At 40.3% G+C, this 15,183-nt stretch overlaps 1 protein-coding gene across 1 annotated transcript in view; it reads left to right on the top strand.

Moving 5' to 3' along the window:
- Positions 1 to 14,868, top strand: part of LOC138896222 (uncharacterized) — a 38,517-nt gene extending 23,649 nt beyond the window's left edge. The window contains exon 6 of the mRNA XM_070181009.1: positions 14,550 to 14,868. Within this exon, the coding sequence (XP_070037110.1) occupies positions 14,550 to 14,868 (319 nt within the window). The remainder of the gene's footprint in view (positions 1 to 14,549) is intronic.
- Positions 14,869 to 15,183: the final 315 nt, after the last annotated feature.

Below are 15,183 nucleotides of genomic sequence, written 5' to 3'. Positions count from 1 at the left end.
AAATTCGTGAAGGTGAGAGGGTAAGCAAATCAAAGAAAATAAATTTCGTCGAAGTTTGACATTTTGAGATAAAATACGGTCCAAGCTACAACACCCCGTATTTATGGACTAGTGTCATACAAGGTACCACATGACCATGATAGCAAGATGTATAAGGTGTGTTAAAAGTAAGTAGTATTTTAAGTAATTTGAGATAATTCTTTATTGCCTCAGTGAATATTTGCTGAAAGAGGGTTACATAAATGATGTTATTTGTCCATGTATTTTTATAAAGAAAATGGCTTCAGAATTTGTTATACTTGCTATTTATGTTGATGACATAAATCTTGTTGGAACTCCAGAAGAGCTCCAAAAGGCAATTGAATATCTTAAGAAAGAATTTAAGATGAAAGATCTTGGAAAGACAAAACTTTGTCTTGGTCTGCAAATTGAAAATTCAGCAGACGGGATCTTTATCCATCAATCTGCTTATACAATAGGGTCTTAAAATGCTTTTGCATGGACAAAGCGCACCCATTGAGTATACCAATGGTTGTTCAATCACTTGAAGTGAATAAGGATTTGTTACGACCTCAAGAAGAAGATGAGGAACTCCTTGGTCCCGAAGTACCCTATCTTAGTGCAATTGGTGCAATTAGTGCAATTGGTGCACTAATGTATCTTGCTAATGCTACAAAGCCTGACATAGCATTTTCTGTTAATTTACTAGCAAGATATAGTTCTTCTCCTACACGGAGACATTGTAACGGGATTAAACATATATTGCAATATTTAAAGGGAACTCTTGATATGGTTTTATTTTATGCTAACAAAGATAGTGCAGATCTTGTTAGTTATGCAGATGCAGGTTATTTATCTGATCCCCATAAAGCTAGATCTTAAACCAGGTACGTGTTTACATGTGGAGGTACTATCATATCATGGCCCTCCACAAAGCAATCTATTGTTGCTACTTCTTCAAATCATGCTGAAATAATAGCTATTCATGAAGCAAGTAGGGAATGCGTATGGTTAAGATCAATAATTCATTTTATTCGAGAAAAATATGGTTTGGAATGTGAGAAAAGACCTATAATTTTATACGAAGATAATGTTGCATGCATAGCCCAATTGAAGGGAGAATTTATAAAAGGATATAGAACAAAGCATATTTCACCAAAATTATTCTACACACACGATCTTCAGAAAAATGGTGACATTGATGTGCAACAAATCCGTTCAAGTGACAATCCGGCAGATTTATTCACAAAATCTTTACCAGCTTCAACTTTTGAGAAGATGGTTTACAAGATTGGAATGCGGAGACTCAAATATTTGAAACAAGGTATTTATCAGGGGGAGTAAAATACGCGATGTACTCTTTTTTCCCACAGGTTTTTTCTTAAAAGGTTTTTAATGAGGCAGCTAGCAATGCGTATTACTAAATATGTGTACTCTTTTTCCTTCACTAGGATTTTTTCCCCCAGGGTTTTTTTCTAGTAAGGTTTTAATGAGGCATATTATCTTTCAATGAACATCCAAGGGGGAGTGTTATAAATATATTATATTATGGATGTTCATTTAGTACTCCGTTGTAATTAAGCTTCTTGAAGAAGTTTATCCATATGAGACTTCGTCGTAAATATGTTTATCTATTTAGTACTCTATTTGAAATAAGCCTCCTGAAGAAGCTTATCCTTTTTGGTACTCCGTTATGGATACATATTACCCATGGTAGAAGATTATCTATATCTGGTACAGTAGCAGCTTACACAACAGCTTAGAGTAGCAGCTTACAAGCAGCTTACACAGTAGCTTACACAACAGCTTACAAGCAGCTTGCAGCAGCAGTTTGCAGTAGCTGCTTACACAGCAGCTTGCAGCTTACACAACAACTTCCTTTCTTTTATAAATAGAGGAGAATTCAGTTCATTATGTACATAAGTTTGAAGTTTGAATAATATATCAGTTTCTCTCTATACTTGTCTTTACTTTACAGTCTTGATTTAATAACATATTTTAAAAATTAAACTCAAAACTGATTTTCCCAAAATCAAATTAAAATCAAAATTAATACTTATAATTGTGATGGAACTTTCGGACCTTCAATTTTAGGTAAAGAATGTTTAAGCAGATCTCTCCTTATAACTTATAATTTATTTATTATGGCAACATTTATTATTTTAGCTAAAACATTATTTATCAAGATCCATTAATATCCTTACCAAAAGATTTTTAAATAAGCAAATTATTAAAATAGAAAATATGCCAACTTCTTTATTTGAAAAAAATTAAAATAGAAAATATGCCGATTTGAGTGTAAGCAATATATATATATATATATTGCTTACACTCAAATCGGATAACAATTGAATTTATAAGTGGTTTAAGGATACGCGGCTTAACTTGATACAAAGTGATAAATTAAGTTGCAATTGAAATAAACAATGATAAAGTAAATTCAAACCACACGAATTGGATAGTTTCGATTTCGGAAGGTTAGCCACCCTCGAGCCAGATGCACTTTGATCAATATCACGATACAGAAGAACAAGAGTTTAAAGAGAAAAATAATAATGTATTACTTTGGAATGCGTGTTACCATGTCTTAAGTGAAGCATCAGACACCCTTTATATAATAGAGGAGTCCAACTTTAGGTACAATTCTATAAAAGGTAAAATCTCTTGATTTGTCGATTGTCAGTTCCTCATTGATACGTGCTGAGATTTTCGCTGCAATATCCTACCGGTCACGAATATTTCGGTCTTCTATTATGCTAACAATGCTTCTCCGAGCTCATTCAGGGCTAGAATCGATTCCGGGATCACGACCTCGATATTCTCGAAGGCGGTCATTCCAACCCCAGGTTCTAGCCCGGTCGGACTTGGGGTCGATCTTTAGTCCTTTATTGCCAAGTTCCAAACCTGACCTACCATATCGTAGGTGAGCTCGATTTCGATCGTATATAGATAGTCCCCTCGTTTTTCGGAGAGTAGACGACGAGAAATGACATAAGCTTCCGATTCTTACTTCGATACCCCGCGACGGAAACGACCAAACAAATAAAACGTATCGTCAGTCAAGTCTTAATGGCATTAAATGTATGTCAGCCACCGTTCAGCCATTACTGGATGTGAACCGCCATTGAAATACTATAAATACCTCTTCCTTTGTTCATTCCAACTTTACGTTCAAACCTTCTACCCTCGTACCTTCACAATTTCAGTACTTTCTGGCAGTTATACTTTGGTTATTTGAGATCCTTTGCAAGAACCCTTGTTCATTTCCATCTCAAGCCATCAAGTGTAATGACCCGACCGGCCGTTTTGAGCATTTGTATTTTGCTTGATTGTTTGAGGGCATGAGTAGCTCCGTAGGATGTATTATGACTTATGTGAATCGTCGATTTTGGCTTTCAGGTCATTCAGAATTGATTTGGAGGAATGATTCTCAACTAGAAGCTTTAAATTTGAAAGGTTTGACCAAGTTTTGACTTTTTAGCATTTGTCCTCCGATTGGATTTTTCTGATAGTTCCGTTAGCCCCGTTGGGTGATTTTGGACTTAGGAGCGCGTCCTGATTGTGGTTTGGAGGTCCGTAGTAGAATTTGGCTTGAAATGTGGAAAGTTGAAATTTTGGAAAGTGTGACTGGGAGTGGATACTTTGATATCGGGGTCGGATTCCGATTTCGGAAGTTGGAGCAGGTCCGTAATGTCAAATGTGACTTGTGTGCAAAATTTGAGGTCAATTAGACGTGATTTGATAGGTTTCGGCATCGGTTGTGGAAGTTGAAATTTTAAAGTTCAATGATTTTGAATTGAGGCGTGATTCGTCGTTTCGATGTTGTTTTGTGTGTTTTAAGGCATCGAGTAGGTTCGTGTTATGTTATGGGACTTCGTGGTATATTTGGACGGGGTCCCGAGTGGCTCGGGTGAGTTTCGGACAAGGTTCGGATGATTTTCATTCATGTTGCATTGTTGAAGATTCTTTTGTTCTGGTTCGGAGCCGCAAAAGCGGCAGTGCCATCGCAGAAGCGAGAAAGGGAGCTGGGCGTGAGGATCGCAGGTGCGGGTGCTTGGACGCACCTGCGCAATCGCAAATGCGGTTCAAGTGCGCAGAAGCGCGATCGCAGAAGCGACTTAAGGACCGCAGGTGAGAGGTTTTGCTGAGTGAGGTTATTTTGCAGAAGCGAGGAATAACCGCAGAAGCGGTGGTCACAAATGAGACAATTTGACCGTAAATGCAGAATAGCTGGGCAGAGTTATAAAAATTGAGGTTTTGGTTCTTTCTTTATATTTTGAGATGTGGGACTCCGATTGAGGCGATATTTTAAGCAAATTTCATCACAAGGATTGGGGTAAGTGTTCTCTACTCAGTTTTGATTATATTCCATAAATCTATCTTCGATTTTAGCAATTTGTTGATGAATTTTAAAGAGGGAATTGGGCATTTTGGCCTAAAGTTTCATAATATGAATTTTTGAGTATTGAACACCGATTTGGAGTCGGATTTGAGTGAAACTATTATTGTTGGACTCGTAATTGATTGGGTTGTCGGATTTTGTGAGTTTTGTCGAGTTTCGAGGCGTGGGTCCCGGTGTGATTCTTGGCCGGATTTGGAATTTGATGTAGAATTCAATCTTTATCATTTGTAAATGCTCCCTTGGACTTTAAGTGATGTATCTGAGTTTCTTTTGCCTAGTTTTGAGTCGTTCGGAGGTCGCTACGCACGTGATAGCATTTTTGGAGCATCGCTTGGCTTTCTCGGTGATGGAATTGGCTTGTTCAAGATAAGTAACTTTTCTAAACTTAGTACTAAGGGTATGAAACCCCAAATTACGTGTTGTGTGATTGGTATTGAGGTGACGCATATGCTAGGTGATGGGCGTGTGGGCATGCACCCTGTGAATTTTGATTCCATTGTTTCCATGGCACTGTATAGTGGCCATATTTTCGTTGATATCTGTGTTTTCACCATGTGATAAAGTAACTGAGTTGTCAATCATGCTAGATATCATATTTAGGCTTTATGCTGATATTTTTAGGACCCATAGAGGTCGTTGCTTGCTGTCATCTCACTGATGTCATTGATATTTCGTACTCAGTCATATTCATGCATTTATATCATATCTTAGTCTTAGTTATTACTTATTGATATATCATATCATTGTTCTGGGTCAGTTTTCATGACATTGTGAGCCCGTGGGTGAGACTGGAGAGATTGATGACTAAGTGAGGCCGAGAGCCTGATTGTGAGTGACAGTTATGGGATCGGGCTGCACGCCGCAGCGGTTATATTGGTGATTATGATAGCACTTGGGATGCAGGAGCCCCTCCGGAGTCTGTAACACACCCTAGTTAGCGCGGATGATACTATTGAGGGATGGATTTCCCTGGACATGGATTTGTCCGAAGTACTTATTACCTGGAGATGGATTTCTCCACAGGGTTGGATTACCCTTTTTCCTCGGTAATGGGTGACTTATAGTCACTGTTGTATATGTTACTGGATGGATTTCCTTGGGCCGTATGGGCCATATACAGTACTGAGTGGTTGAGCATGATGAGTGAAAAGTGCGAAGCAGTGAGATTAAGTACTCTGAGATTGTGAGTACATGATTCATCTCTGAGATACATGACATTGGAATGCATACATGACATACATGCATAGAGACGCATTTTCCTCATGATGTACGGTGTCACGTCATTCATGACTTTTACACGCATTGATATGTGAGCATATAGAGGTATTTCGCACTTTCTATCTGGAAAAGAAATGAAACATCTTACTCATTTTGGAAAGGATTTTTGATAAAATTTACAGTTTTCAAACTATCTCATACTTTTCGACGATTTTGTAAAGGATTTGGGTTTTCACTGCTATTCTTGAAAAGCGGAACTATTTTCGGGAAATTGTGATAAAGTCGAGCATTTTATTTCGGAATTACTTCCTTATTTATATGCTCTACATTGTTATAAATAGTTGTTGGCTATTGGTGTTGGACCCGACCATATTCTAGCTCGTCACTACTTCAACCTAAGGTTAGATTTGTTACTTATTGAGTACATGTGGCCGTTGTACTCATACTACACTTTTTGCACATTGCATGCAGATTTTGGATGTCGATGTTGCTGTGTTCGATGGGAGCTGGATTGGAAGATGTACCTGCGTCCCTGTTGTAGCTGCTTCTTGTTCATGGTAGCCTTAGATTTTAAAACTCTATTTATGTAATTTTCAAACAGAAAGTGTATTTAGTTTTATATCAACTTTGTAAACTCTATTTTTAGACGCTCATGATTTGTACTACTAGTCCTTGGGGAATGTATAAGATTCAGATAATATCTTTGTTTAATTGTCTTATTAAAAAGTTAATTGAAATTGTATATTTATTAGTTGGCTTACCTAGCGGGTTGGGTTAGGTGCCATCACGACTAGCGGATTTTGGGTCGTAACAGATTGGTATCAGAGCTCTGGGTTCATATGTTCTACAAGTCATGAGCAAGTGTCTAGTAGAGTCTTGCGGATTAGTATGATGACGTCCATACCTATCTTCGAGAGGCTACAGGACATTTAGGATATACTTCCCATCTTTCTTTCATTATCATGCGGCATTGATTCAGCTCGAGGTACGTGTTGTAGAGTCCACTCCTTGAATCGATGTAATGTTACATGCAACTTATCCAGGGACCTTTGCATTTGTTCCTCTCTAACCTCGAACGCCCCATTAACTTGGTTCACCATCAGGAGGAGTCACACTTAGCTTCGATTACTTCCGCCCCCATGCTTTTCTCTAGTTCGAGACCTGCAATCATAGCCTCATACTCGGCCTCGTTGTTAGTCAATTTTACGGACCTAATGGATTGCCTAAATACATTGCCTGGTGGTGGCTTCAATAAAATTCCAAGTCCAAACCCTTTTGCGTTTGAGGCACCGTCCGTAAAGAGGGTCCAGATTCCCGAAGAAGTCCCCGAGTTCACCAACAACTCTCTTTCGACCTTGGGTATTAGGGCCAGTGTAAAGTTGGCCACGAAGTCTGCCAAAATTTGAGATTTAATGGCGCTCCGGGGTCAATATTCAATATCGTACCCGCTGATTTCCACGACCCATTTGGCCGATCATCCCGAGAGCTCGGGTTTATGCATTATATTTTGCAATGGGTACGTAGTCACAACACATATAGGATGACATTGAAAATATGGTTTCAGCTTCATAGAGGCGCTTAGCAAAGCGAGCGCCAATTTTTCTAGGTGAGGGTACCTAGTTTCGACCTCACCTAGAGTCCTGCTAATATAGTAAATAGTAAATTGCGTACCTTGCTCTTCCCGGACCAGACTCCACTTACCGCTATCTCCGATACAGCCAAGTACAAGTATAGTTGTTCGTCTGTCTTCGGCGTGCGAAGCAGCGGCGGGCTCGATAGATACCGCTTGAGTTCCTCCAAGGCCCGTTGGCATTCCGGGGTTCATGAGAAGTTATTCTTCTTCTTCAATAGTGAGAAGAATCTGTGGCTTTTATCGGAGGACCTCGAGATGAATCGCTCCAAGGCGGCTATGCATCCGATTAATCTTTGCACGGACTTCACATTGTCCACAACCGTGATATCTTCGATGGATTTGATCTTGTCGGGGTTGATCTCGATTCCCCGATTAGATACCATGAATCCGAGGAATTTACCTAATCCAACTCCGAACACACACTTCTCCGGGTTCAACTTCATATTATATTTCTTTAGTATGCTGAAGGTTTCCTGCAAATGTTTTAAATGGTCCTCTGCTCATAGGGACTTAACCAATATATCGTCATTGTAAACCTCTATTGATTTTCCTATTTGTCCCTCGAACATCCGGTTTACTAGGCGTTGATAAGTGGAACCGTCATTTTTTAATTCAAATGGCATCACATTATAGTAGTACGTTCCATACTTGGCGATGAAGGCGGTTTTTTTCCTGATCACCCGGGTTCATCCGTATTTAGTTGTACCCGGAGTAGGCATCAAGAAAACTGAGGACCTCGTGGCCGGCCGTGGCATCGATCATGCGATCGATATTGGGCAAAGGGAAGGAGTTCTTGGGACAAGCATTATTCAAATCCTTATAGTCCACACACATTTTTAATTTACCCCCTTTTTTAGGGACTACCACTGCGTTTGCCAACCAATACGGGTATTTAACCTCCCGAATGGACCCTATTTTAAGGAGTTTAGATACCTTGTCCTTGATGAAATCATGTTTGACCTCGGACTAAGGTCTCTTCTTCTGCTTGATCGGGTGGAACTTTGGGTCCAGGCTTAGCTTGTGAGTGATTATCTCCAGCAAGATCCCTGTGATATCAAGGTGGGACCAAACGAAACAATCTTCGATAGCTAGAAGAAACTGAATGAGTTTTTTCCTGAGCTCGGGGCTTAACCCTGTGCCCAGGTATACCTTTCGATCGGGAAAGTGTTCGGTTGATACGACTTGTTCCAGTTCCTCGACCGTTGATTTTGTGGCATCAGAATCATCAGGAACTATGAAAGATCTTGGGACTCCGTAGACGTTGTCCTTGTCTACCTCTCGTTCATCTGATCTGGTCGAGGCTGATGTCGGTGACTGCTATTTGGCCCCGTCTTTGACCATCCGATTTGGATCCTCCGAAGTTGAGAGTATGGATGCCGAGATCACCTCATCGACCGGGAACATCTCCTTGGCAGCCGGTTGTTCCCCATAAACCGTCTTGACTCCTCCGGGTGTTGGGAATTTCAGCACCTGGTGCAGTGTCGAGGGTATTGCCCTCATGTTTTGAATCCATAGTCTCCCGAACATGGCGTTGTATTTCATATCCCCTTCGATTACATAGAACTTGGCTTCCTGTATGGTTCTGGCGATGTTCACCGGTAATGTTATCTTCTCTTTAGTGGTCTCGCATGCCATGTTGAACCCGTTCAGGACTCGGATCGCAGGTACGATCTGATCTTGTAGGTCGAGTTGTTCCACGACCCTTGATCTGATGATGTTGGCTGAGCTACCTGGATCAATTAACACATTCTTAATTCGAGATTTATTTATGAGTACCGATATTACCAGTTCATCATTGTGGGGATGCACAATCCCCTCAGCATCTTCGTCGTTGAAAGACAAGGTTCCTTTCGGTACATAATCCCAAGTCCATTTTCCCCTTGTGATGGATACTTTAGTGCGCTTCAGCATCGGACCCTGGGGAATGTCGACTCCACCGATGATCATGTTAATAACGTGTTGAGGCTCTTCCTGCTCGGTCTGGTTACTAGAATCCATGTTCCTGAAGTAGTTCTTGGCCCGATCACTCAGGAATTCTCGGAGATACCCGTTGTTGAACAGTCGGGCCACCTCTTCCCTTAATTTTTGGCAGTCTCTGTTCTGTGGCCATGAGTATCGTGATATTTGCACATTAGGTTGGGATCCCTTTGGGCTGGATCAGACTGTAAAGGTTTAGGCCACTTGGTATCTTCGATGCATCCGATGGCAGATACGATAGCGGCGACATCGACGTTAAAGTTGTACTCCGATAATCTTGGTGTTTCTTTCTTCTGTCGAAGCTGTTTTTGCTCATAAGTCCCCAGTTGCTCTGACCTCGATCACTTCTCTTTTCGTTTCTCATAGAGTTCCGTCCGGACCCACTGCTTCTTCGGTACCCATTGTACGGCTGATACCGATCCCTGTTTGATCTCGGTTCACGATCGATTTCTCTATGGACTCTGTCGATGATTCTGACGGGATACACGGACCCGAAAGGGGCCCCAAGCAGATCATCTTCGACCCTAATTTTTGATTGATACCGGTTATGGACATTGGCCCAAGTGATAGCCAGATATTCCACCAAGTTTTGTTTCAATTGCTGTGAAGCCAACGAGCTCCGAATATTGAGTCCTTGGGTGAAATCCTGAACGGCCCAATCATCAGTGACCGGTGGCAGGTCAATCCGTTCAATTTGAAACCGGGACACGAACTCTCTGAGCATCTCATTATCCTTCTATTTTACTTTGAAAAGGTCCGACTTCCTGGTCTCGACCTGGATAGCCCCAGCGTGTGCTTTTATGAAAGAATCTTCATGCATCGCAAATGAATCGATAAAATTAAAAGGTAAGTCATGATACCATATCATAGCTCCTTTTGACAGGGTCTCTCCGAACATTTTCAACAAGACAGACTCGATCTCATCATCCTCTAATTCATTCATTTTTATGGCACATGTGTAGGAGGTAACATGCTCGTTTGGGTCGGTCGTTCCATTGTACTTAGGAATCTCAAGCATGCAAAACTTCTTATGGATCGGCTATGGAGCCTCGCTCGGAGGAAAAAGTTTTTGCACGAACTTCGTGGAATCTAGGCCTTTCAATATCGACGGTGCGCCCGAGATTTGGTCGACCGTGAAATTGTAGGTTTCTACCTTTTTGCCATTATTTTCGATTTTCTTCTCCCCTGACTCTACCCGAGCATCTTTATGATATCGGGGTTAGTCCCCGATTCGTTTTCATTCGACCTCTCTTGGACTGGTTCATCCCTGCAGGTGACTTCCCGAGACGGATCGGGTTCAATTCTGCTCGGTGCGCGATTTTGGTTATGTAATTGAGCTATCGCCGCCTGTTGAGCCTGTAATATTTCGAAGATCATCCGTAAATTGATCCCATCTCCTCCAATTTTTTGTGTATTTTGAGCTGCCGATCAGGCTCCACCACGGACGGTATTCTCGGGATCGGTAGGCAGGTTTGCATTGATAGCCACATGTGAATTAGCGTCAATCGGGTTCGCGACCAAAATTCCGACGCGATCAATGGGCAGTACCTCGTCACTGGGCGCTATGTTATTATTTTTACCGTGATGGCTGGACTCATTGTCAACATGTAGGGGTGCTGATTAAGAGTTTGACATTTTGAGCTTTAGCCTGAAATTAGAGACACTTCAAAGAACAAGTGTAAAGTAGTGTGTGTTATGAAAATTTGTATCAAATAACCACTATTATCCTTAGCCCCATGGTGGGGCCAAACTGTTTACCCTCAAAATCGGATAACAATTGAATTTGTAAGTGGTTTTAAGGATACGCGGATTAACTTGATACAAAGTGATAAATTAAATTATAATTGGAATAAACAATGATAAAGTAAATTCAAATCATACGAATTGGACAGTTTCAATTTCAGAAGGTTAGCTACCCTCGAGCCAGATGCACTTTGATCAGTATCACGATAGAGAAGAACAAGAACTTAAAGCGAAAAATAATAATGTATTGCTTTGGAATGTGTGTTACCATATCTTAAGTGAATCATCAGACCCCCTTTATATAGTAGAGGAATCTTACTTTAGGTACAATTCTATAAAAGCTAAAAAATCTCTTGATTTGCCGATTGCCAGTTCCTCATTGATATGTGCCGAGATTCTCGCCGCAATATCCGACCGGTCACGGATATTTCGGTCTTCTGTTATGCTAAAAATTCTTCTTCGAGATCATTCGGGGCTAGGATCGATTCCGGGATCACGACCTCGATATTCTCAAAGGCGGTCGTTCCAACCCCGGGTTCTACCTCGGTGGGACTTGGGGTCGATTTTCAGTCCTTTATTGCCATGTTTTGAACCTGACCTACCATGTCGTAGGCGAGCTCGATTTTGACTGTATACAATATATATATATATATATATATATTATATATATATATATATATACACACGCGAGAGAAGGGGGACAAACTAAATGAGAAAAATAGTGTACTCTTGTCTCACTGGGAATGAAAGACGGAAAAAGTAGTAAGCATTTGGTAAGTTCATACATTGCTTAATTTTGTTGACATAGACTAATACTGTTTGATTTTATCATTATATACAACAATATACCCGGTCTTATTTTATACCGTGGGGTCTGGGAAGGGTAGTGTGTACGCAGACCTTACCCCTACCTTGTGAGGATAGAGATGTTATTTCCAATAGACCATCGGCTGAGGAAAGTATAAGCACTACATTAATAAAAATATAGACAAGAAGGGACAGTACCAAAAAGATATATAAAAGCAGAATAAAAATAATAAGGTAATAAGGTAATCCACAGTCATAAAACCTACTGCCCACAGAAAGCGAGGCTGTATGCCAATTTTACTGTTATGAACACTCTAGACTACCTACTCCACTACCCTAATTAATCCTCGACCTCCATACCTTCCTATCAAGGGTCATGTCCTCGGTCAGCTAAAGCTGCGCCATGTCTTGCCTAATCACCTCTTCCCTCCTTTTCTTTGGCCTACCTCTACCTCTCCGTAGGCCCTCCAATATCAACCTCTTACACCTTCTCATCAGGGCATCTGTGTTCCTCCTCCTCATATGACCAAACCACCTAAACTGTGCTTTCCGCATCTTATCCTCAATAGGAGCTACACTCACCTTGTCGCGAATAATCTCAACAGGATTTTATCATTATATATGAAGTAAAATTTTCATTTTCACACCAACCTCGTAACGGAAAATCCTAGTATTTCATCAACTGCAGGGCGTGCAAATTAAATAGTTGAAATTCCAGGAGAGCTACGTAAAATATTATAATACCAAAAAATTATATTATTTTAATTTTTGACGTTCTCTTTTTAATATTTCTGTTTCTCACCCTTATTTCCTGGAGGTTGGTGGTCTTTGATGTGTTAGGAGATTAACAACATAAAGTGTTATGGTAGACAACAAAGTTATGTTTGTCCTATTATCTCGACGAAGATATATACGATCATAAGATAATCAGAAGTAGACTTATAAACTTTTTAAAGTTCTTTGCTGATAAATTATTCTAATACCCCTATGTCGAAGTCATCTTATAACTTACCCCTTGGAACTCTTTGGATAGTCTTGAGTCAAAACTACTTTTAGATATTCATAATTTCTTAAAGAAGCTGCCTCTATGCTCATGTATGAATAGCAAAACTCATGCAGGTTAACCTGGATGATCCTAGGGTATAAAACTCGTGATAGAAGGACAACTTTCCTTTCGCTGAACGGAATCAATAAAATTTCTTGGTGAATACCTTTTTAACTCAAGAAATGCTAAAACTATTTAGAGTTGATATTTCTAACTAAGTTGGAAGGAGGGGTTTGGGCAAAGAGCAACTTGAAAGTACATAACTTCCATCCCAGCACTGAAAGACGTGACTTCAGGAGTGAATTTTGGAAGAAAAGACTTCCTTTACTTCCTGCAATTTCTTCCTCACTCAACAATTTCAACTTCTCGCAATGGGAGCCTTTACTAGTAAAGGCACGTGGAACCGGGGAGGCAGATGGGACTCTATTTAAAGGCTTCAGGTCGAGCCCCCTCCCTTTAATAATGTTGAAGAATCACAAGAGTATTATTAGTCCTACTTAGTTTGTTAAGGAATAATTACTGAAATTATTTGGCATTGTTCTTGTTATTCAAAAACTTTATATAAACTATTGTTGGAGAATAAAAATGTCACTCTACGTTGCTTAACAATGGCACAAAATTTGCTCTATGTGATGCCTTAAAGCGGTGAAAGATGTTGCATACTATAAGTTGCATATTAGCAGTGAACTGAAATGCCCTTAAAGTTTACGATCGAGGAGATTCATATTTGCCCTCTTCTGTTAAACTAATAACATAATTAGGTAAATTAGTTATTCTCGGTTAGTTTTCGTCAAAATTAAAGGCATTTCTGGCGCTTTCTATTAACGGGAGGGGCAAGACTAGCCCAAAGTTATAAAGTAAGGCAAATGCCCTGAATTTTGCGTACTTTGGGATAATTTTGGCCCTTTTTTGTAAAAACAATGAACAGATATTGTACACGGTTAAAATCAGGCCCATCCGATTTTACTGTTTGACCAAGACCGGGAGTTTACATCGAAGGATGGTCTCGTAACGGAATAGGCCATATCACGAGGATAAGGTACCGAGCTTAGAACCGAGGTACCTGTCGAGATCGAGGTTAGTAACGATTGAAGCCAAATGAGACAGACATCGAGCAAGATCAAAGATAGCATAAAGGCAAAATATCCGTGGCTGACCGAGGATCATGGCGTAAATCTCGGTGACTGGTCGAAGATCATGGCATAAATCTCGGAACGGATCAAATCAGAAACGGTTAATTAGCTAATCATGGGGTTTCTTTCTGTAATTAGAATTGTACCATAAGTGAAACTCCTCTACTATATAAAGGGGGGTTCTAATCATTTGTTGGGGGTTCTAATCATTTGTAGGACATGTTTTGGACAGACAGAAAAAATAATATAATTTTCTTTATTGTTCTCACCATTGTTACTCAGCTTGTTATGCTTTCATAGTTCTTGCATCAACTAGTTCAAGGGTGTCCAAACTCAAGGGCTGAGTTTCATTCTAACAGTGGTTTTCTTTACTTTATTGTTAATTTCTATTATTCATCCTCATATTTATCAATTGGTATTGTGTGGAATCACTTGTCCTTAGAACCATTTTATAAGTTTAATTGTTATCCAATTTTAAGGGTAAACAGTTTGGCGCCCACTGTGGGGCTAAGGATAATTGTGATTGCTTAATACTAATTTCAATAACACACACTGCTTTACACTTGCTCTCGTAAGAATCTTTATTTTCAGGACAAACATGTCAAACTCACAAGCAGCACCTACACATGGTGACAACAACCATGGATTTCATGGGGAAAACGACAACATAGCCGCCCTAGGAATTGAGGTTCCTCAGGCCGACCTCGAGGAAGCACCAATTGCAAATCCCATCGATGTCAGTTCACCTGTCGCCCTAAATGCAAATTTGGATGTTGAGCCAGAAGGTAGTATACACAGGGAAGTTCGATCAAGTGGTCGAAGTACACAGGGCGGAGAAGATGGTGGAGTTAGCCTCCAATTGATATTTGAAATATTACAGGCTCAACAGGCCGCTATAGCACAACTATAAAATCAACACCGAACACGGAGTAGAATCGAACCAGAAGTCGTTCAAAAGACCGAGCCTGTACCGGAAATTTCGAATGCCAACGAATCGGAGACTGACCCCGCCATTATAAAAATATTCGAGGAGCTCACTAAGTGGATTGAATCGGGAGAAAATAAAATCTATGCAAATGATAAGAAAGTAGAGACATATAACTCCTGGGTAGAGCAAATATCGGAGGCGCCGCCGATTTTAAAAGGTATGGATTCAAAGAAATTTGTGCAGAAGCCTTTTCCTCCGAGTGCGGCACCGAAACCCATTCCGAAGAAATTCCGAATG

This window comes from Nicotiana tomentosiformis, chromosome 7 (genome assembly GCF_000390325.3).
Source record: "Nicotiana tomentosiformis chromosome 7, ASM39032v3, whole genome shotgun sequence".
In the NCBI taxonomy this organism is placed as follows: Eukaryota; Viridiplantae; Streptophyta; class Magnoliopsida; order Solanales; family Solanaceae; genus Nicotiana; species Nicotiana tomentosiformis.
This window is presented reverse-complemented; position numbering and strand designations above follow the sequence as displayed.